The sequence below is a fragment of the Oryx dammah genome, unplaced genomic scaffold (assembly GCF_014754425.2).
Source record: "Oryx dammah isolate SB20612 unplaced genomic scaffold, SCBI_Odam_1.1 HiC_scaffold_10, whole genome shotgun sequence".
NCBI lineage: Eukaryota > Metazoa > Chordata > Mammalia > Artiodactyla > Bovidae > Oryx > Oryx dammah.
Genome location: NW_024070194.1, coordinates 28,396,465 through 28,416,422, shown reverse-complemented (window position 1 = coordinate 28,416,422; position 19,958 = coordinate 28,396,465). Strand labels below are relative to the sequence as shown.

Here is a 19,958-nt window from a genome sequence, read left to right as displayed (position 1 = left end):
CTCGACTTCCAGAGCAGCCCTCTGGCCCTAGCTCTCCCTCTGTTTTCTGAGACCCCATAACTGTCCTTCTGTTGATCCTGAGACCCCCATGCTAACCTCTGACCTCCCACTCACCTCGTCCCCCTCAGCGCAGCTCAGAACCCCTGTTGTATCTCTGTGAGCCCCACTGACCATCTCTACCATGCTGATGCCCCTGTGACCCTCTGCTGGCCCCGCCCTCCCTGCTCCCTCACCCCGCACCCACCTGCCCCTGCCTACAGTGTGTGACCACTGTGTGGTCCTGCTCCTGGACGACCTGGAGCGGGCCGGCGCCCTCCTCCCTGCCATCCGGGAGCAGTTGAGTGGCATCAACGCCAGCTCTGTGGCCTGGGCCAGGCTGCACAGGCTGAACGCCTCCATCACTGACCTGCAGGTACTGCCCTGCCCGACCCCCAGGCACCCTCTCCTGGCCCCCAGCCTACCTGTCCTGGGTCACAGGCTCACCTTCTCCCTTAGAGCCAGCTCCGGAGCCCCCCGGGTCCCCATTATGAGACCACACAGCAGCTGGAGGCACTGGAACAACAGATCTCAAGCCTTGGGCAGGACACTCAGCATCTGGATGGCCAGGCAAGTCCCTGGGGACTCCCGCCCCAGAACCCCTTGGAACAGTCCTCCTCCAGAGAAGCCCCCACTCCCTCTCAGCAAAACCCTCCCTGAGAAGTCTCTCTCCTCAGGCCCCAAACCATCCAGAATCACCCCTGACCTTCGGCTTAGGCTCAAGGTCCCTCCCCAGGCTCCCAGGCTTTCCTCAGCCAGCAGGGGCTGAGGCCTGATGGGGCACTTTGTGCACAGGCCACCAGAGCCCGAGCCCAGGCCAGCCAACTACTGGACAGCACCGAGGCCACGCTGGGCCAGGCACAGACGCTGCTGGCAGCCGTCCGGGCTGTGGACCTTGCCCTGAGCGGTAGGCGCTGGCCCAGCTGGGCGGGTGGGGAGAGTTGAGCAGTGATGTTCCGAGCTGAGGGCAGGGGTGTGCCTCTGGGGGCTTGGCCTCTAAACACACTTTGGGGTGTTTAGATAGGGAGATGGTGCCCTGGTCACAGAAACAGCAGGTCTGAGTAGGGAGGGGAGAGGGGCAGCCCATGTGGCCAGAACAAGAGGGCAGGTGGTCCCTGCAAAGTGGTAAAAGTGGTGGGTGAGCCTTAGTTACAACCTGACACGTGTCACAAGAAGAGATCAGCAGGGACCAGGCCCAGGCTAGGGTCTAGAAGATGAAATTGCAACTGAGCACTGGGCTGGGAGGAGGGATGGTTAAACCAGGGGGCCAAGGAGTGGGCTGAGCAGAGGGAGTGGTGGGGGTATTGCCGTGGGGGTTGCGGGAGGTGAGGGGACATGGACCAGGGGCCAGGCAGGCCTCAAGAGTCGTGGCCTGGAGCAGGATCTCTGTCCAGGGCCTGCCAGCTCATGTGTGGAGTGTCTGAAGAGGCTTGGCCAGGGGCTTCTGGATGGAAGCTAGTGGGCGGAGTTCTGCCTGGCAGCAGGCTAGCCCTGGGTCCTGACAGCCCGTTCCCCAAACCCCCACAGAGCTAGAGTCCCAGACGGGCGGCCTGGCACCAGCCAATGCCTCAATCCCATCGGGTGAGCAGCTGCGCCGGGTCCTGGCCGAAGTGGAGCGGCTGCTCCAGGAGATGCGGGCACGCGACCTGGGGATTCCACGAGCAGCTGCTGAGGCCGAGCTGGGGGAGGCCCAGCGATGTGAGTGGGGTCCGCCCAGCAGGGCAGAGTGGGGAGGGCTCTGGGGCTGAGGCCAGTCCAGACTGGCGTCCCATCAGCTTGGTAGGGCGGATGGGGGCTGGCAGGCACCGGGGGGCACTGCCCGAGTGACCATTCCTACCCTGGGCCTTGCCAGTGCTGGACCGTGTGCAGGAGCAGCTGACCAGACGCTGGGAGAGAAACCAGGCGCTGGTCACACACACCCGAGACCAGCTGGCCCGGCATGAGGCCGGACTCATGGACCTGCGGGAGGCCCTGAACCGGGCAGTGGGCACCACACGGGAGGCAGAGGAGCTCAACAGCCGCAACCAGGAGCGCCTGGAGGAAGCCCTGGTAGAGAGCTGGCCCCGCCCCCTCAGACTCGTCACCTCGTCATCCCTACCCCTTTACTTTCCCACCTCACCTCTGTTCTGTTACCTCCCATGCTCTCCCCATCATTTCCAGCAACGGAAGCAGGAGCTGTCCCGGGACAATGCCACTCTGGGGGCTACTCTGCAGGCTGCCAGAGACACCCTGGCCCGGGTGGGTGAGCTTCTGCGTGGCATGGACCAGGCCAGGGAGGTGAGCAACCCCCTCCCCAAGGGCTGCATACTCAGTGGGGGCGGGCACGCCCAGATCAGGTTTGGGTGAGCAGGGATGGGGACGAGGGTCTCCCCTTACATACCCCTCACCCCAGGAGTATGAGCACCTTGCTGCCAGCCTGGACGGTGCCCGGACACCACTGCTTGAGAAGATGCATGCCTTCTCCCCAGCAAGCAGCAAACTAGAACTGGTAGAGGCCGCTGAAGCCCACGCATGGCAGCTGGACCAGCTGGCGCTCAACCTTTCCAGGTATGGGACCCAAACAGGGTGCCGTGGGTGGGGCAGAGCTGGTTTGCAAAGGCTCTTCAGCGGAGCAGCCGTTGTTCCTGTAGGGCTGGGCAGAAGTTGGGGCCCAGGTTGGCAGATAGGAGCAGAAAAGTTACACTGGGTGGTGGAGGGTCATGACCTAGGAGTCTGGGGCCAGCAGGCAGGCAGGCCCAGCAGCTGTGATGGGGAGGCCCGTGAGCTGGGCTGAGCCCCCACTCCAGCCTCAGACCTTCCCTGGCCTCCCCTCACAGCATCATCCAAGGAGTCAACCAGGACCGCTTTATCCAGAGGGCCATTGAGGCCGCCAACGCCTACAGCAGCATTCTACAAGCTGTGCAGGCTGCCGAGGGCGCTGCTGACCAGGCCCGGCAGCAGGCGAGCCACACGTGGGCGGTGAGGCCCGGACCCTCCCACACCCACCCCCACCCGCAGCCCTGGCTGCAGCCCCTGTTCCTGGCAGCTCCTCTAGGCAGGGCTAAACCATATCCTATCCCCGCGTCTGCAGATGGTGGTGCAGCGGGGCCTGGCGCCCCGGGCCCAGGAACTGCTGGCTAACAGCAGTGCCCTGGAGGAGGCCGTCCTGGGGGAGCAGCGGAGACTGGACCTCGGTGAGAGTCATGTCCCGAGGGGCATCCCAGCTCTGTGGGACTCTTGCCCTTCAGCTATGTTGTGTGGGGATTCGTGGATTGTCACTGTGAGAGTCAGGCTGGCAGCTGCCATGGATGTGAATTTTCCCCACTGCCCGGGCAAGTTCGCTCCTGGAGCCCTGCAGAGGCCCACCCACCCTGACTTTGTGACAAGGCCCCAGGACATGGAAGGGCCTGGGGAGAGGACACAAGAACCAGCTGATGGTTCTGCTGTCCTGGCTGAGGGCCGTGTGTGTGCCAGGCCAGGGGGGAGGGCCAGGCGGGGGTGTGTGTGTGCCCTCTGCTGTGAGCACCTCAGGGTTGCCATGCGCAGTGGCTTAGTTTTTCTGAGTCTCCATTGTTTCACCTATAAAATGGGGACGGTTGCATTTACTGTGGGCCTAGGAGGCTGCTCTGAGACTTGGGGTGCAGTGCTTACCCCCAAGCCGATGGCCCTTGTGCCCAAGTATCTCCCTCTGACTGTGTGTGTGTGAGCCTTAGCGCTCCCTGGTCAAGAGAACAGAAGTGGCTGTGCCTGCACTGTGGGGGCGGGGGCTCCTCAGGACTGAAGCTGTCTCCCCCACAGCACGGGCCACCCTCCAGGACACTGGTACCCAGCTCCGCGATGCCCGGGCCAGGAAGGGACAGCTGGCGGCCCGTGTCCGGGAGGTACAAGCCATGCTGGCTATGGACACAGGTAGGGTGGGGCTCCTCCCTGCACTTCCCCCACCTCTTGTCCCCGGAGCTAAAGGGGCACCTGCCCACACAGGCATCACCCCACCAGCCCTGCCTGTCCAGTGGGGTCACCATCCAGGAGGGAAGCCAGAGTGGTTCCAACCCTAGGGACTCTTCCCCAATCCTAAGGACTTGCTTCTGGTCAGGAACCAGACACCAAACAAACGTCACCCCCAACATCAGCCTGGGTAGCAAGTGAAACCAGGAGGAAGGGGGAGCATTTGGAGAGAGGACGTGGAGCGGGCGGGGAGGGTACAGGTGTTCGGTGGGCTCAGAGGGGGCAGCAGCAGCAGAGATCAGTGTGGCTGGAGCTGGACGCCCAGGAGACACTTCAAGGGTCCGGGAGGGCTCAGGGCACAGGAAGGATCCCTGCTGACTTGAGAGGGACCCTGCCTACCAGCCTGGGAGCCACGGGGACTCCGGAAGGACCTCAGGAGAGATGGAGTGGTGGAGTGGGGGACCCACCAGGGGGAGATGAGGCTGAGATGACTCAAGCAGGCCTCAGGGGACTCCACTCAGGCATGTGGCTGGCACAGGAGGGCTGTCTATCTGGGAGGGGGTGGCAGGTGAGTCTCCACCGCCCTGGGGTTCTCATGAGGCAGGGGGGCAGGGGTTAATTCCCTGTTGCTGGTTCTGTCAGAGGGTCTTAGTGGTCTCCCCAGATGGGGATGAGGGCCCCCCTCACTGAGCCTGCACACGGCCCACTGCAGACGAGACAAGCAAGAAGATAGCCCATGCCAAGGCTGTGGCTGCCGAGGCCCAGGACACAGCTGCCCGCGTGCAGTCCCGGCTTCAGGACATGCACCGGAACGTGGAGCAGTGGCAGGGCCAGTACAAGGGGCTGCAGAGCCAGGACCTGGACCGTGTGGTGCTTGATGCTGGCCGTTCAGGTGGGTCCTGGGGCACGGTTCCCCGACAGTGGGTGGGCCAGGGTGGGCAGGCCAGGCACGCAGGGCCTCCTTCCCCTCTGTTCCCTGCCTGCAGTGTCCACCCTGGAAAAGACGCTGCCACAGCTGCTGGCCAAGCTAAACCTCCTGCAGGACCGCGGGGCACACAACGCCAGCCTGGCTCTGACAGCCAGTATCGGCCGTGTGCGGGAGCTCATTGCCCAGGCCCGTGGTGCTGCCAGCAAGGTGAGTGCGAGTGCCAGGGCCAGGTGGGCATCTGGGAGACCAGGAGGCAGACACTGATGGGCCGTGTGTCCCCACAGGTCAAGGTGCCCATGAAGTTCAACGGGAGCTCAGGGGTGCAGCTGCGCACCCCTCGGGACCTCACCAACCTCGCCTCCTACACTGCCCTCAAGTTCTACCTGCAGAGCCCAGAGCCCACAGCTGGCCAGGTCACGGGGGACCAGTTTGTGCTGTACATGGGCGGCCGCCAGGTAGCAGGCGGGCTCTGCGGGTTAGGTGGAGCTGGGCGCCAGGCTGGCGCAGGTGGGGCACCCGAGGCCTTGCCCCACTGGGTCTCCTATCGCCCAGGCCACCGGAGACTACATGGGTGTGGCTTTGCGGGGCCAGAGGATACACTGGGTGTACCGCCTCGGTGGGGCAGGGCCTGCGACCCTCAGCATCGACGAGGACATTGGGGAGCAGTTTGCGGCCATCAGCATCGACAGGTAGGACACCCAGTCCCCACAGCACTCCCCCACCTCCGAATGTGGCCACGTGTCCACACCTCACCTCCCACCTCTGCCCTCAGGATCCTCCAGTTCGGCCGCATGTCTGTCACGGTGGAGAATCGGATGGTCCAAGAGACCAAGGGCGACACGGTGGCCCCTGGGGCTGAGGGGCTGCTCAATGTCCAGCCGGATGATTTTGTCTTCTACGTGGGGGGCTACCCCAGCAACTTCACGGTGAGCCTGGCCGGCCTGGGTGCGCAAGCCACCCTGCCCGCCTGTCCCGTGAAGTCCTACTTAATGTCTGGCCCGAGCTCCCCTTGGGGTCTGCCCTGACCACGCACTGTGCCCACAGCCCCCCAAACCCCTACGCTTCCCTGGCTACCGGGGCTGCATCGAACTGGACACACTCAATGAGGAGGTGGTCAGTCTCTACAACTTCGAGAAAACCTTCCAGTTGGACACAGCTGTGGACAAGCCTTGTGCCCGGTACGTGTGGTCTGAGCCGACCCTCACTCTGACTCTGCCCACCCTCAGCTGACCCTCCCACTTCTGACCCGCAGCTCCAAGTCGACCGGGGACCCGTGGCTCACAGATGGCTCCTACCTGGACGGCTCTGGTTTTGCCCGCATCAGCATGGAGAGCCAGCTCAGCAACACCAAACGCTTCGACCAGGAGCTGCGGCTCGTGTCCTACAGCGGCATCATCTTCTTCCTGCAGCATCAGGCATGTCCGCTGTCCATGCCCCTATCCTACCCCCACCATCCACGCCCCCCGCCTGCCAGCTGTCCATGCCCCTGCCTGCCTGCTGTCCGTGCCATCTCCCCCGCCCACCTAGCTGTGCTGACCCTCCCCTTTCCCCAGGACCAGTTCCTGTGCCTGGCTGTGCAAGAAGGCAAACTAGTGCTCCTCTATGATTTTGGCGCGGGCCTGAAGGAGGCCGACCCGCTGCAGCAACCTCCGCCACAGCTGACTGCAACCAGCAAGGCGGTAAGGCCAGGTTCAGAGGAGGCCCTGGGTGGGGAGGGACAGTGGGGGTCGCAGCTCCTCTGAAGGTGCCCACCTGTGCCGGCGCCTCCCAGATCCAGCTGTTCCTGCTGGGGGGCAACCGGAAGCGTGTGCTGGTGCGCGTGGAGAGGACCACGGTGTTCAGCGTGGAGCAGGAGAACGTGCTGGAGCTGGCCGACGCCTACTACCTGGGAGGCGTGCCGCCCAGCCAACTGCCTGCCAGGTGAGCACTGGCCTGGGGTGGGGGTGGGACGGTAGGGCCTGGGGAGGCCACCAGTGCGGCTCATCCCATGGACACTGGTGCCTGCAAGCCTGCGGCAGCTCTTCCCCTCTGGAGGCTCCGTGCGAGGCTGTATCAAGGGCATCAAGGCCCTGGGCAAGTACGTGGATCTCAAGAGGCTGAACACCACGGGCGTCAGTGCCGGCTGCACCACTGATCTGCTGGTGAGCCCCCTCCCGCCCCTGGCCGCATGCATGTCCTTTCCGGCTGCCACCGCAGGCCCTCACGGTCGCCCTGCCCACAGGTGGGACGGGCCATGACTTTCCACGGCCACGGCTTCCTGCGCCTGGCACTCCCCAGCGATGCCGTGCCCCTCACGGGTGATGTCTACTCTGGCTTTGGCTTCCGCAGCAGCCAGGACAGCGCTCTGCTCTTCCAACGAGAGTCCCTGGTGCGTCTGCCCCACCTCCAGGGCACCAGGGTGGGGGTGTGTGGCCAGAGGGAGTCTGGGCCCCTAGCCTGGCTCACTGACCCAACCATGCTCCGTAGGGTGGGCCATGCGAGGTGATCCTGCAGCAGGGTCACGTGACCCTTCGGCTGGCCAGGACTGAGCTGAAGACACAAGAGCGTTTTGATGATGGGGCCCCCCACTACGTCACTTTCTACAGCAACAGCACGGGGTGAGCCTGGCTTACCTGGCCTCTTTAGGGAGGGGGTGCAGAGCTGAGGGTTTAGGGACAATGCTCTGCAGGTTGGGCAGCAGGGTGGGGAAACACCACTCTCCCCACCAGGGTCTGGCTCTATGTGGACGACCAGCTTCAGGAGATGAAGCCCTACCGGGGGCCACGGCCCCAGCCTCAGCCCGAGGGGGCCCCTCAGCTCCTCCTGGGGGGCTCGCCCAAGTCCAGTGACATTGGTAACTTCAGTGGCTGCATCAGCAATGTTTTTGTGCTGCGGTGAGTGGAGTGGGCATGGGGGGGGTGGTGTTTGCTGGCAAGAACCTGCTGACTTGGCCCCAGCCACTGACCTGCACCCCTCACCCTCTGCAGGCTCCTGGGGCCTCAGCGCGTGTTTGACCTGCAGGAGAACCTGGGCAGCTTCAACGTGAGCTCAGGCTGCGCCCCAGACCCTCTCACCCAGCTTTTGGAGCAGGTCCCACAAGGGCTGCGGGCCACTGTGTCTCGGAAGGTAGGGTACACAGGAGGGGTGTGGGTGGCGGGGCTGGAGTGGGCAGAAAGCTACCTCATGTTCCTGCACCCCCATCCGACCCCCACCAGGCTGCCCGCCGAAGCCGGCAGCCTGCCCAGGACTCTGCCTGCTTGCCACCTGGGTCCCTCAGGACCATCCGAGACGCCTACCAGTTTGGGGGTCCCCTGACCAGTTACCTGGAGTTTGCACATGTTCCAGCCTCCCCCAGTGACTGGTAAGCCTGGGTGGGGACCAGGGTGGGGGGTTCCACGGTGGGGTGGAGGTAGGGCACAAGGCTGATGCCCGTGCTTGGCTTCCAGGTCACAGCTCTCCATGCTCGTCCGCCCACACGCCCCCCGAGGGCTCCTGCTCCTTGCTGTCCCCCAGACAGCCAGCAGCCCCTCCCTAGTTCTCTTCCTGAACCACAGACGTTTTGTAGCTCAGACTGAAGGCCCTGGGCCCCAGCTCCGAGTCCAGAGCCACCAGCGTTCACGCACTGGCCAGTGGCATACGGTGAGGGGCTGGGAGAGGGGACACGGGGCGGGAGGTAGGGGGGGCATCTGGGAACTCCCACCCTGATGTGCCTCTCTTCACCCCCAGGTGTCTGTGCGCTGGGAGAAAAGTCGCATCCAGCTGGTGACAGACAGGGTCTGGGCCCAGAGCCAGGAGGGGCCAGGCTGGCAGCACCAGGGGCAGCAGGGCCCCCGGCCACACACACTCTTTGTGGGGGGCCTTCCCGCCGGCAGCCACAACCCCAGGCTCCCAGTGAGCACCACCTCGCCTAGCCTCCCACCCCTCCCCAGCCAGATGCTATCCATCTTCCTAGCACCCCAAGGGCCTGACCCCAGCTCACTCTGTTCCCACAGGTGGCCATCAGCAGCCCTGGGTTCAGGGGTTGTGTGAAGAGGCTGAGGCTGGATGGGCGGCTCCTGGGGGCCCCCACGCGGATGGTGGGGGTCACACCCTGCTTCTCAGGGCCCCTGGAGAAGGGCCTGTTCTTCACAGGCAGCGGGGGAGCCATCACTCTAGGTCTGCCCCTCATTGGTGCCCTCTCAGTCCTCTTGGGGTGGCCGGGGGGGCAGAACAGTGACACCCAGAAAGGGTGGGGCCTGGGACCGAAGCTCTCCCCCTCACGGCCCCTCCTTGCAGACACCCTGGGGGCCACACTGCCCGACGTGGCCCTGGAGCTGGAGGTGCGGCCCCAGACAGCCACCGGCCTGGTTTTCCACTTGGGCCGGGGCCAGATGCCCCCGTACCTAGAGCTGCAGGTGCTGGGGAAGCAGGTAAGACAGGTGTGAGGCACAGCCTCAGGGTGGGATCAGGGCTGGCAGGGCCCTCCTGACTTCTCACACCCCTAGGTCCTGCTCTGGGCAAACGACGGCGCTGGTGAGTTCTCCACACTGGTAACACGCCCCGCAGCACTGTGTGACGGGCACTGGCACCGACTGGCAGGTGAGCCGGGGCCTCTCCCAGCTGGGGGTTGGAGACACTCCTGACCCCCACCTGCTGCAGAGTCAAGCCTGGAGGGACTTGGCAGGGGTCAGCTGCAGGGCCCCAGCAGGGAGGGTGGCAGGGACTTAAAGCAAAAGAAACAGGGTGAATAGCCCCTGGCCCTGTGGCTCGTGAGATCCTCCTGGCCCGGTCACAAGGAAGCTGTGCTTGCAGTGACCAAAGGCGGGAACGTGCTCCGGCTGGAGGTGGACCAGCAGAGCAACCACACCCTGGGCCCGGCGCCGGCCACCTGGGCCAACACCCTGGTGCCGCTACATCTCGGGGGCCTGCCGGGTGAGTGCAGCCTTGGCCTGGGGGGCAGGGGGAGGGGGAAGGCTGCCCTGGGCACCAGGCGCTGAGGTTGAGAGCAGGGAGCCCAGGCCTGATGAGACACGAGCCTCTGCTCCAACCGGGCCCTGTCCTCCCCTCCCTCAGAACCCTGGAAATGGCCTCCCTACAACGGCTGCATGCGGAATCTGGTACTGAACCAGGTGTCTGTCACCTGGCCTCGCACTGCGGGCGTGCAGGGGGCAGTGGGGGCCAGCGGCTGCCCAGCCACGTAGCACAGCCGCCCCCGGAACCCCAGCCGACAGCTCCAGCAGCCGCACGAGGGGGTCTTCTGGAGTCAACAGGTGGTCTGCCCCATCAGGCAGGGTCTTGCCCCCCAGAACCCCCAGCCCCTCCACCCAACGTGCAGACACCACCACCCTCAGTTGGCTTCTTAGATGAAGTCTGTGTGTATTTATCTAGATTCCAGATTCTATGGGTAATAAAGTCTTATTTCTGGGAGTGGTTTTAAGTTATGTCTGACTTTCTAAAGGAAAGGGTAAATAACACTGTATTTTTTATCTTTCAATTTAATTATGAAATTTCCCTTCCACCAATATTCAATAATAGGAAAGCTATAAATCACTGGCCCCCCTGCTTCTTGAAACAAAAATTAAAAAGTAACTTGTGTAATTGAGTGTCGACTTTAAATGTAGAAAAAGAAAAGCAGCCCAGCGGGTCTGGAGGCCCGAGCCCAGCACGACTGTCCCTCTGAGTCGGAACGCAGGCCCAGAGGAGCTTCTTGCACCCAACTCCCGTCAGCCCACCCTGGCACGCAGACAATCCAGAGTTGGCAGATAAAAGAAAAGACTTTTACTGATTAGCACGTTGGGGCAGAGGTGAGAGGGTGTGATCACAAACGCCACTACTGAGGCCAAATGACCTGGGGGTTGAGCCCTCGTGGCTGCAGGCAACCTAATCCAGGCTCATGTCCTCTTCTTCGTCCTTCTTGTCCTTCCCATCGCCCTCCTGCTGCTCGGGGCTGGCGCTATTCTGCATGGCTTTGGCAAATGCTTCCACGTCTAAAACACATTAAAAAGCCTGACGTGACCTTTCCAGCCCTGGGCCCAGCACTGCTGACCGGGGGACGGGAGGTGAAAGCCAGATGGAGGCCAGGGTCATCGGACTAGGCATCCTCTGCACATGGGGGAAGCCTTTCTTTTCAACTACAAGAAGACAATCTCTGCCTCACCTGTGACCGAGGGGTGGGGGCGCAGGTACTTACCACCCTTGTTGGCAGCCTCCACAGCCTCCGCGGGCAGCCCAAACTGGCACATGAGGGGGCCCAGCTGCCCTGAGGCCAAGGCCGCACTGAACATGCCGAGGGCCTGTGGGAAAAGCCAGGCACCTGAGTCCATGAGAGCGCTGAAGGGGACCTCAGGAACCAAGATGCTTGATGCCAGGGGCTGTGCTGCAGGCGGGCCAGTGTCCCCTACACCAAGCTTCCCGCAGGACACCTGCGCCACGTGTCTACCTGCTGGAACTGGGGTGAGGTCAGCGTGTTCTGGATCTCCTCCGCGGTCTGCGGCAGGGACTCCCCTGATGGCAGGTAGGGCAGCAGGCGCTCCTGGACATCGGCGTTGGCAAGGATGGGGGCCATGATCTCAGGTGTCAGGACGCTGGCCAGGTCAACTAGGGCACAAGCAGTGGCCGTCAGCGGCTGGAGGCCAGCCAGGATGCCCATGAGGGAGAACAGTGACACTCAGCTGTGGAACTTCCAGGCATGGTGTGGTGAGGCGAGAGGCAGGGGCAGAGGCTCAGTGTTACCTTGTTGGCCGCCTCCCGGCCCAGCCGGCACACTCATGGTGGCCAGGATGCTCTGCAGGTCGCTGAGCTGGATGGGCTGGGCGGGGCTGGCTGCTGTGCTGGCTCCGTCACCTGAACTGGGCGCGGGGCTCGGGCTGGTCGCTGAGGCAGCTGCTGGAGCGGAAGGGGCTGGGGTGGCGCGAGTGGAGGAGGTGGTGGAGGACGGGGTGACCGCTGCTGACTGGCTCCGGGAGCTGGGGAGAGCGAGGGAACACTGGAGGGCGACATGCCCACAAAGGTACCACAACACATCCATCCTGCCCCAGACCTCCTTGTGCTGCCAGGTCTCTGGGAGAAGTCTGAACCATGAAAAGGACAGAGCCTCCCCAGGTGCCTACTCTGTCCTTCAGCATCTCCTACGTCCAGCCTCTGTGAAGGAGGCAACACCTGGTGAAACCAGAGAGCCAGGGGTGAGGCTCACCTGGATGAAGAGCTGCTTGCCGGAGGCCCTCCGCTCCCCAGTAAGCTGGCCAGGCCCGGCCCGGTCAGGGCCCCCAGGCCACCTGCAAGGAGCAAGGACACACAGTTCAACACTCACGCCTGGCCGGAGGCCCCCTCCCCCACCACAGAGCAGACCCACCCAGCACTACAGCTCAGGGACAAGCAGGGGAAGGAGCAGAGAGAGCCTGTCTGCTGGGGTCCAGGGCTGGACTCCTCAGGCATGTTCTGGCAGCTTAACCCACTAAATCTATCACTTCTCCATCCCATGACACTACCAACGCACACACCCTGGTTCAAGGACAGAGTCCAAATTCAGTACAAAGTAACAAGCGTTTCCCCAACAGACAAGCCAACCTGAGAGACCAGGGGGCCCAGGCAGGATCCCTGTCCCACTTTCTTAAGCCCTGCTCCTCAGCCAGCTGTGCTCCCCTGAAGTATGGAATTATGTCCTCCCTGGGGGACCTGGAGCCAGGTCAATCTCTAAGGCAAACCAGGCCCCTGCCCAGGGAAGCCAGCACACAGACATGGCTCAGACAGAGCTGACTAGAAGCTGCAAGCTGCCTGACTCTGTTACTAAGAGGCTCCCAAGCCCGCGGTGTGTTACCCAGTCCTCCGAGGCCGGCAGGTCCGATGAGCTGCATGAGCTGGCTGTGGCTCATGTTCCCCAGCAGGCTCTGCAGGCCACCCTCCCCTGCAGGACAGAAAGTGCTCAGATCGGGGCTGCGGTGGCCAGGGGCCTCCAGCTGGGTCTGCCCCCACCCCTCCGCCACCGCCACGGTTCTGGGGGCGGCCCCCATCTCAGCTGCCCCTGAGCTGTGCGCTGAGTGTCTCCTGCCAGGAGCCAGCGCAATAGGGCTCACAGATGGGTCACCAACTGAAGACAGGAGCAACGACCAACTCTGGAACCGCCCCAGGGGGCTCCTAACCTGGATCCTCCACCTCCGCTTAGCCACCGGCCCACACCACCCAGGATCCACGTCAGCGGAAACCGACTCCAACCTCACAGCACATCCGGGAAGGTGACCATTACCGCCCAGCGCAGACAGCTCGTGGCCTCCGCTCCCACTCGCCCCCAGGGCTCCGGGCATCGGCGGGTTGTTCAGATACTCGTTGACTTTCCGGCAGTGCTCCTCATCCTGGTCCGTCTTGGGCTCCTGTGGGGAGGACACAGCAACAGGCACAACTGAGCAGCCCACCCATCTTACGGGGGGAGACTGATGCGCTAGGAGCACTTGGCACACAAGGAACCCTATCTCCCAGGATGAGGCCCTGAGTGTGACCGTCTTAAACCACAAATCCCGGCTGTCCCTGGTGGTCCAGTGGTTAGGACTTCACCTTCCACTGCAGGGGGTGAGGGTTCAAGCCCTAGTCAGGGACCTAAGATCCCACATGCCTCAGGGCCGAAAAAACAAAATATAAAACAGGAAGCAATATTGTAACAAATTCAATAGACTTTAAAAATGGTTGTCAAACTTTTTTTTTAACTGATTTATTTTTTACTGAAGGATAATTGCTTTACAGAATTTTGCTGTTTTCTATCAAACCCCAAGTCAAAGTTTTTTTTTTAAAAAAGTAAAATAAAACCTCAAATCCTTCAATGCATGAAATGCTGTAAAATAACCCTGTTATCACACCACTGTCACCAACCAGCCCTGGCCTGCAGCCCTCCAGAGTTAGCTGGGTGCTGATGATGAGCACTTGGGCATGCAGGGGGTTATCAGGCAGCATCCCCCTGAGGGCACCCCTAGAACTTCAAGACAGAGCACCTATGACGGGTGCACTGCCACCCAGAGAAGCTTCCGGCCTGGGCTTATGACCCTGGAGGGGGCACTGGGAGACCAGCAAACCACAGGCAGAGATGGGACCCAGCCCAGAAATCACTCCTGTAAGTGACCCAGGGATTTGCAGCCTCGAAAGGGCCCCCAAAGCCAAGCTACACACTCTGGACTCTGGCAGAGCCCGCTACAACCCCCACCCCACACACGGTGACACTCTTGAATCTTTTGGTTCCATGGCAAGCAGGGTCAGCACCAGCTGGTAAGTGAAAGCAAATTCTACCATTAGAACAGCTAATTCTGATAAGCTGGCACTTTTCAAAAATTGTGTTTGAAAATAAAGTAACATAGGTCAATCAAACAACAATATTTTCTGGTTACCTCCTATACGCTAAGCATTGAGCCTGGGTCTCCTGCATTGCAGGCAGATTCTTTAGCGCCTGTGCTACCAGGCAAATCATTTATTTTATACACTGCATAGAATTAGAAAACAGACCTAATTACTGCCTTCGTGGAATACGACTTGTATATGAAGGGGTTTTGGGGGAAAAAAAAAACCCCACAGAAACCCAAAGGCCCGTGAGCAAATTTCTAACCTAATTTTATGACAAGATTTTAAGAGAAAAAGTAAACAAAACCTGCATACCTGCATCCAGAAGAAGAGTCGTTTGGACCCTGCCTTAAACTTGAGCACGTAGACCCTCCCGCTGGGGCACTGTGGCACGCGCTTGAACTCACAGTCATCAGGGAAGATGATCAGATCCTAAAGAGAGGCACTGCTGGGCCCCAGGACCTCCAGAAACACAGGCCAGGCCCGGGCCTGGGGCTGTGTGGCGGGCTGGGCAGAGGCCCCAGGACACAGAGACCAAGCCTCTCACCAGCAGGGTCTGTGCAAGGCAGACAAACGAGGGTCACAGGCACCCCAGGAAGGTCGTGAGGGCCAGGAGAGGGGCCCGGTACTGAACAGGGAAGGGGGGTTTCCGGCTCCTGGAGGATTTTTGATAGAGACGTTTTGGGAGCAACATTCCAAGAAGAGTTAAAAAGTCAGCCCTGATCTGCTCCTGAACTTAACAAAAGAAGATACTGTCTGAATAAAATGACAGCTAAAGAAAGCTTTCTAGAGGGCTGTGATCAAGGTTAGGATTTTTACAAAATTTCTCCAATTTTAGGCACCTGATCTTCAGAGCTTTACAAGTACACCCGGTGACAGACGAGATGGACATAATCGTTAAGACCAGAAACCCCACAAGCACATCCACATACCCCACCAACACACTCCAAGTTGTCAACCAGTTGTTTTAAGCCCAGAGTGCAGTGTCCTACTGTGAAGACCACGCTGCCCTGACCGTTGGGGGCGGCGGGGTAGGTGTCCTCAAGACAAGGTTCACTCCCAGACACTTACATCTTCCACGTTCCCCGATGTCCTGTCTTTCCAACAAAAGTGAATGAGGGAGTCATCCGTCTGCTGAATGTACACAAGCCCTTTCCGTTTATCTGGGGTGACGGTAGTTCCTTTTAATGACATTTTTCCGGCCCGAAACTCCACCAAATACTTGTTGGAGGACCCACGGGAGCCTGGCACCAGGCTTGGAAACAGAGCTCCTGAAGTCGTCATCCTAAAAGAAGCACCACCGCGCAGGCCCGGTCACGACCGCGGACACCCTAACGTCCTCCTCCAATGCTGCGCTAGAAGAGCAGAAGGAAAGCGCTTCTCGCAGCCGGGCCAGGCCTCAGACGCCCGACACCTGCGGCCAACTCATTCCGGGGTGGGCCGGCCCACGGGGCCAGGTTCTCAGCTTCTGCTCCCGTTTCTCAAACCCCGAAATTTACCTGTGTATCTAAAGCGCATGGCAGCTGGGGACCCTCGTCAACACCACGTTCCGTACATTTTAAATAATCTATTAACCTGCGGCTCCGAAAGATTTAAAACCTCGAGCTGGGCAGACAGGCCGCTAACACGCTGGATGGCAAGCCAGAATTCGGCCTAAACCTCGCTGCTACCGGACACACGGCCGGTAAACTGCAGCGCGGTCGGCTCGCTCCCCTCGGAGAGAAAACCCGAGCGAGCACCTGGGGAAACGCGAGCCCGGCGGCCGGCGAGGGCTTTGCGCGGGTGAACACCCGCTCCCACCCGCAGGCCCCACCGCCCGGCACTCTCGGCTGCGGGCGCCGCGGGCCCGGGGCGGCGGCCGGGGTGCCCGAGAGCCCCAGCCCGCGCTTGCCCCCTGCCTCTGCGGCCCCAGCCGACCCGGCGCCCGCCCGGGGACCGCCGACGTCGCAGGCCCCGCCCCCGACCACCCCCATAACCGTCCCCGCCCCCGACGACCCCGCACCTGGCCCGCGCCGAGACTCCGCCGAGAGGCGCCGTCCGGGTTCGCTCTTCCTCCTCAGCGCCTGCCGGGCCCCGCCGGAAGACCCCGCTCGCCCCGCCCCGCCCGCCGCTCTCGCCGCTGATTGGGCTCCGTCAGGAGCGGGGCGGGCGCTAGTCTGCGGGCGATTGGCGAGGGCCGCCGCCCGTCTCGCCACCAGGCCCGCCCCCGCGCCGGCGGCTCTCTTCCGGAGGAAGCGCGGGCCGGGAGCCCGTGGGCCAGAGCGGCCCCTATTGTTGCTGTGTCATAGGGGAGCGGCGGCGGCCCCTGGCGGCGACGCCGGGAACGGCGAAGCGGTCGCAGGCAGAGCGGCTGGCGTTGGATCTGGGACAGCGAATGGGGCGGGGGCACCTGCGGGGCGCGGGGCAAGGTGTCTCAGGTGTGCTGACCGTGCGGGACGCCAGGTTCCTAGACCTGGGGAAGTAGTTGCCGGCTAAGGGGAGGGGATGTCATAGGACGGCGGGGCCGTGCGTTGTCTTCGCGTCCCTGGGGGAAGGTGACTGCAGCCCTGGACTCAGGTGCGTGGTCCCAGCGTCCTCCCGACGAGCGGTGGTCTCCTGGGAGCCCTTGCGACGCACAACGCCGCTGCTCGGCGCCCCAGACCCTCTTGAGAACTACCTTCCACCCTCCCTGTGCCCGGGGGGTCCCCCAGCCCCCCGCAACAGTGACGGCGTGACTGTGTCACCATCCTCCCCGACCCCCTATAATCTGCCGAGAGGCTGCTCCTTCATTCCTTCTCTGGTGTGTAATGTGTGCAGTCTGAACCGAATGAAATCAGCTGTCCTGCACACACTGGAGGAGGGGAACGGAAGCGCTGCCCTCCCATTGCCTTTACTCCCCTTCACTTACACTTTGTAGTTTCTGCAGAGCAGCACACACCTGGAGACCATGCTACAGATGATGTGTGACTCCCCAAGTTACAGTCAATGGGGTTGCAAGAGCAAGACACGACTTAGCTGGCCCCTACCACCACCACCACAGAGGAACCTGGCGGGCTACAGTCGTCCATGGGGTCTCACAAGAGCTCGCCACCACTTAGCAACTAAACCACCACCATCATCAATATGTAAAATCCATTTTTAAGCTTTTTTTTTTTTAAAGGTATAAAAGTGAAAACTATTCTTTTATTCAACATTAAGATGTATCCATGTTGACACATGCAGCTCTAACCTAGTCTACCTTACCTCCTGTGTAACATTCTGATGGATAAAACACCACAAGTTCTGTACCCATTGCTTTGTGATCTAAAGAGTCTCTCTTTTTTCTTTTTTGGTTTGGAAAAATAGAGCTGGTTTTCATTTTAAAATATTTATGTTGATAAGAAATGTGTTTTTTAAATTAATATTTATTTTAAAATTTCTAATATGGTAAATATCCATAGATAAAACCCATGTATGCAAAAGCTCTATGGGGATCCTTGATAGTTTTTGAGAGTCTAAAGAGTTCCAGAGACCAAAGTGATGGGAACAGAGACCCGTGAAGAAATTCAGTGGCCTGTGACTGGGGTCACGACATCCGCAGCAGTACCATCCCGCGAGCTCTGTGAAACCAGGAGGAAGACAGTAAGAAAACCACCTGGCTTCCCTGAGAAGGGACCGGCAGGCAAGGGTCACTGTCCAAAGTCTTGGGAAATGCAAAAGCTGCCAGCAGAGGCCACAGGGAAAGCAACTTTCTAGAACCTGAAGATACTTCTGGGCATGACTACAGTGGGGCCTCCAATGAGTACTTCCTTATCCCAAACCAAGGGAGCTTGTGTCCTGGGAGGCTCAAAAGAGAAAGCTTTATACACTTTCACTGGTTTCTGTGAAAAACCAGTAAGGAGACAAGCTACTGGCAGATGGCCATCGTGGAGGCCAATCCATGGGCCCCCCACCCCCCACCCCGCCCCCCGCCCCAGTATGGACTCTGTGAACTGGGCCCCGCAGCAGAAAAGCAAACCCAGTCCCTCTCCCTGAGCCGCAGCACCCTCCCCCAGGTGAAAGGCAAGGGGTGCAGTGACTGTGGGCACAGGGAGGGTTGACAAGGAAGCTGGCAAAGAAGTGCCCAGACATCTCCTAAGGAGGGTGTACAGATGGCCTGATGTGCAGGGAAGGATGGTGGACAGCATTATTCATGAGGGAAATGCAAATTAAAACATGAATTCAGTTCAGTTCAGTTCAGTCATTCAGTCGTGTCCGAGTCTTTGCGACCCCATGAATCGCAGCACAGGCCTCCCTGTCCATCACCAACTCCCAGAGTTCACTCAGACCCACGTCCATCGAGTCAGTGATGCCATCCAGCCATCTCATCCTCTGTCGTCCCCTTCTCCTCCTGCCCCTACTCCCTCCCAGCATCAGAGTCTTTTCCAATGAGTCAACTCTTTGCATGAGGTGGCCAAAGTACTGGAGTTTCAGCTTCAGCATCATTCCCTCCAAAGAAATCCCAGGGCTGATCTCCTTCAGAATGGACTGGTTGGATCTCCTTGTAGTCCAAGGGACTCTCAAGAGTCTTCTCCAACACCACAGTTCAAAAGCATCAATTCTTCGGCGCTCAGCTTTCTTCATAGTCCAACTCTCACATCCATACATGACCACAGGAAAAACCATAGCCTTGACTAGACGGACCTTTGTTGGCAAAGTAATGTCTCTGCTTTTGAATATACTATCTAGGTTGGTCATAACTTTTCTTCCAAGGAGTAAGCATCTTTTAATTTCATGGCTGCAGTCACCATCTGCAGTGATTTTGGAGCCCCCCCAAAATAAAGTCTGACACTGTTTCCACTGTTTCCCCATCTATTTCCCATGAAGTGATGGGAGCAGATGCCATGATCTTAATTTTCTGAATGTTGAGCTTTAAACCAACTTTTTCACTCTCCACTTTCACTTTCATCAAGAGGCTTTTTAGTTCCTCTTCACTTTCTGCCATAAGGGTGGTGTCATCTGCATATATGAGGTTATTGATATTTCTCCCGGCAATCTTGATTCCAGCTTGTGCTTCTTCCAGTCCAGCGTTTCTCATGATGTACTCTGCATAGAAGTTAAATAAGCAGGGTGACAATATACAGCCTTTACGGACTCCTTTTCCTCTTTGGAACCAGTCTGTTGTTCCATGTCCAGTTCTAACTGTTGCTTCCTGACCTGCATACAGGTTTCTCAGGAGGCAGGTCAGGTGGTCTGGTATTCCCATCTCTTTCAGAATTTGTACAGTACTTGTCTTTTTTGTGGCTGGCTTTTGTCACTCAGCATAATGTCCTCGAGTTTCATCCATGTTGCATCATGTGTCAGAATCCCCTTCCTAAGGCTGAGTAATCTTCCGCTGTAAGTATGTCTACACCACATTTTGCTTATGCATTCATCAGGGCAGGAATGCTTGGGTTATTTCCACACCTCAGCTACTGTGAATAATGCTGTTGTGAACGTGCTTCCCAGGTGGAGCTTGTGGTAAAGATCCTGCCTCCCAATGCAGGAGACATAAGAGACCCTGGTTTCATCCCTGGGTAAGGACAATCCCCTGGAGAAGGGAATGGCAACCCATTCCTGTATTCTTGCCTGGGAAATCCCATGGACAGGCTGCAGGCTGCAGTCCATGGGGTCGCAAAGTGCTGGACACGACTAAAGTGATTAAGCACACACGAACATGACTGAACAAACATCCCTTCAAGGCCCTGTTTTCAATTCTTTGGGGGTAAATACTCAGAATGGAATTGCTGGATCATATGGTAATTCTATCTTTAATTTTTTGAGGAACCACCATACTGTTTGCCACAGTGGCTGTACC

The 19,958-nt window shown here is 59.8% G+C and overlaps 2 protein-coding genes across 4 annotated transcripts in view; one reads left to right on the top strand and one right to left on the bottom strand.

The window, feature by feature from the left end:
* Positions 1 to 10,444, top strand: part of LAMA5 (laminin subunit alpha 5) — a 51,855-nt gene extending 41,411 nt beyond the window's left edge. Inside the window, exons 49-80 of one of the 2 annotated variants that reach the window (XM_040247663.1) lie at positions 261 to 412; positions 496 to 606; positions 832 to 943; positions 1,564 to 1,734; positions 1,889 to 2,085; positions 2,197 to 2,313; positions 2,429 to 2,583; positions 2,853 to 2,994; positions 3,107 to 3,209; positions 3,814 to 3,924; positions 4,673 to 4,852; positions 4,947 to 5,095; positions 5,173 to 5,343; positions 5,441 to 5,577; positions 5,661 to 5,814; positions 5,933 to 6,066; positions 6,141 to 6,303; positions 6,442 to 6,567; positions 6,660 to 6,808; positions 6,897 to 7,029; positions 7,110 to 7,256; positions 7,355 to 7,485; positions 7,597 to 7,761; positions 7,855 to 7,993; positions 8,083 to 8,228; positions 8,314 to 8,506; positions 8,594 to 8,758; positions 8,860 to 9,022; positions 9,143 to 9,276; positions 9,352 to 9,445; positions 9,659 to 9,778; positions 9,920 to 10,444. In XM_040247663.1, the coding sequence (XP_040103597.1) occupies positions 261 to 412; positions 496 to 606; positions 832 to 943; positions 1,564 to 1,734; positions 1,889 to 2,085; positions 2,197 to 2,313; positions 2,429 to 2,583; positions 2,853 to 2,994; positions 3,107 to 3,209; positions 3,814 to 3,924; positions 4,673 to 4,852; positions 4,947 to 5,095; positions 5,173 to 5,343; positions 5,441 to 5,577; positions 5,661 to 5,814; positions 5,933 to 6,066; positions 6,141 to 6,303; positions 6,442 to 6,567; positions 6,660 to 6,808; positions 6,897 to 7,029; positions 7,110 to 7,256; positions 7,355 to 7,485; positions 7,597 to 7,761; positions 7,855 to 7,993; positions 8,083 to 8,228; positions 8,314 to 8,506; positions 8,594 to 8,758; positions 8,860 to 9,022; positions 9,143 to 9,276; positions 9,352 to 9,445; positions 9,659 to 9,778; positions 9,920 to 10,047 (4,592 nt within the window). In that variant the 3' untranslated portion in view covers positions 10,048 to 10,444. Of the gene's footprint in view, positions 1 to 260; positions 413 to 495; positions 607 to 831; positions 944 to 1,563; positions 1,735 to 1,888; positions 2,086 to 2,196; positions 2,314 to 2,428; positions 2,584 to 2,852; positions 2,995 to 3,106; positions 3,210 to 3,813; positions 3,925 to 4,672; positions 4,853 to 4,946; positions 5,096 to 5,172; positions 5,344 to 5,440; positions 5,578 to 5,660; positions 5,815 to 5,932; positions 6,067 to 6,140; positions 6,304 to 6,441; positions 6,568 to 6,659; positions 6,809 to 6,896; positions 7,030 to 7,109; positions 7,257 to 7,354; positions 7,486 to 7,596; positions 7,762 to 7,854; positions 7,994 to 8,082; positions 8,229 to 8,313; positions 8,507 to 8,593; positions 8,759 to 8,859; positions 9,277 to 9,351; positions 9,446 to 9,658; positions 9,779 to 9,919 lie in introns of both variants that reach the window. The other variant, XM_040247662.1, reaches the window with a different exon arrangement.
* Positions 10,334 to 16,264, bottom strand: ADRM1 (ADRM1 26S proteasome ubiquitin receptor). 2 transcript variants are annotated; one of them, XM_040247665.1, is made up of 10 exons: positions 16,167 to 16,264; positions 15,236 to 15,449; positions 14,480 to 14,596; positions 13,089 to 13,212; positions 12,663 to 12,749; positions 12,039 to 12,120; positions 11,579 to 11,811; positions 11,286 to 11,443; positions 11,037 to 11,139; positions 10,334 to 10,833 (listed from the first exon to the last, which is right to left on the bottom strand). In XM_040247665.1, exons 2-10 carry the CDS (start codon positions 15,446 to 15,448, stop codon positions 10,727 to 10,729), a joined length of 1,224 nt encoding a protein of 407 aa, XP_040103599.1. In that variant the 5' UTR covers position 15,449; positions 16,167 to 16,264; the 3' UTR covers positions 10,334 to 10,726. The 2 variants fall into 2 exon arrangements, with proteins under 2 accessions (XP_040103599.1, XP_040103598.1); XM_040247664.1 differs by having other exon boundaries at positions 10,602 to 10,833; positions 12,663 to 13,212; positions 16,167 to 16,255.
* Positions 16,265 to 19,958: the final 3,694 nt, after the last annotated feature.

Excerpts from the sequence above, each read along its gene's own strand:
- ADRM1 (XM_040247664.1), bottom strand. The coding sequence starts at position 15,448 with ATGACGACTTCAGGAGCTCTGTTTCCAAGCCTGGTGCCAGGCTCCCGT. Across the intron at positions 14,597-15,235 it reads CATCGGGGAACGTGGAAGAT|GATCTGATCATCTTCCCTGA; the intron begins GTAAGTGTCTGG and ends GCCTCTCTTTAG. Across the intron at positions 11,140-11,285 it reads CCTCACCCCAGTTCCAGCAG|GCCCTCGGCATGTTCAGTGC; the intron begins GTAGACACGTGG and ends CTTTTCCCACAG.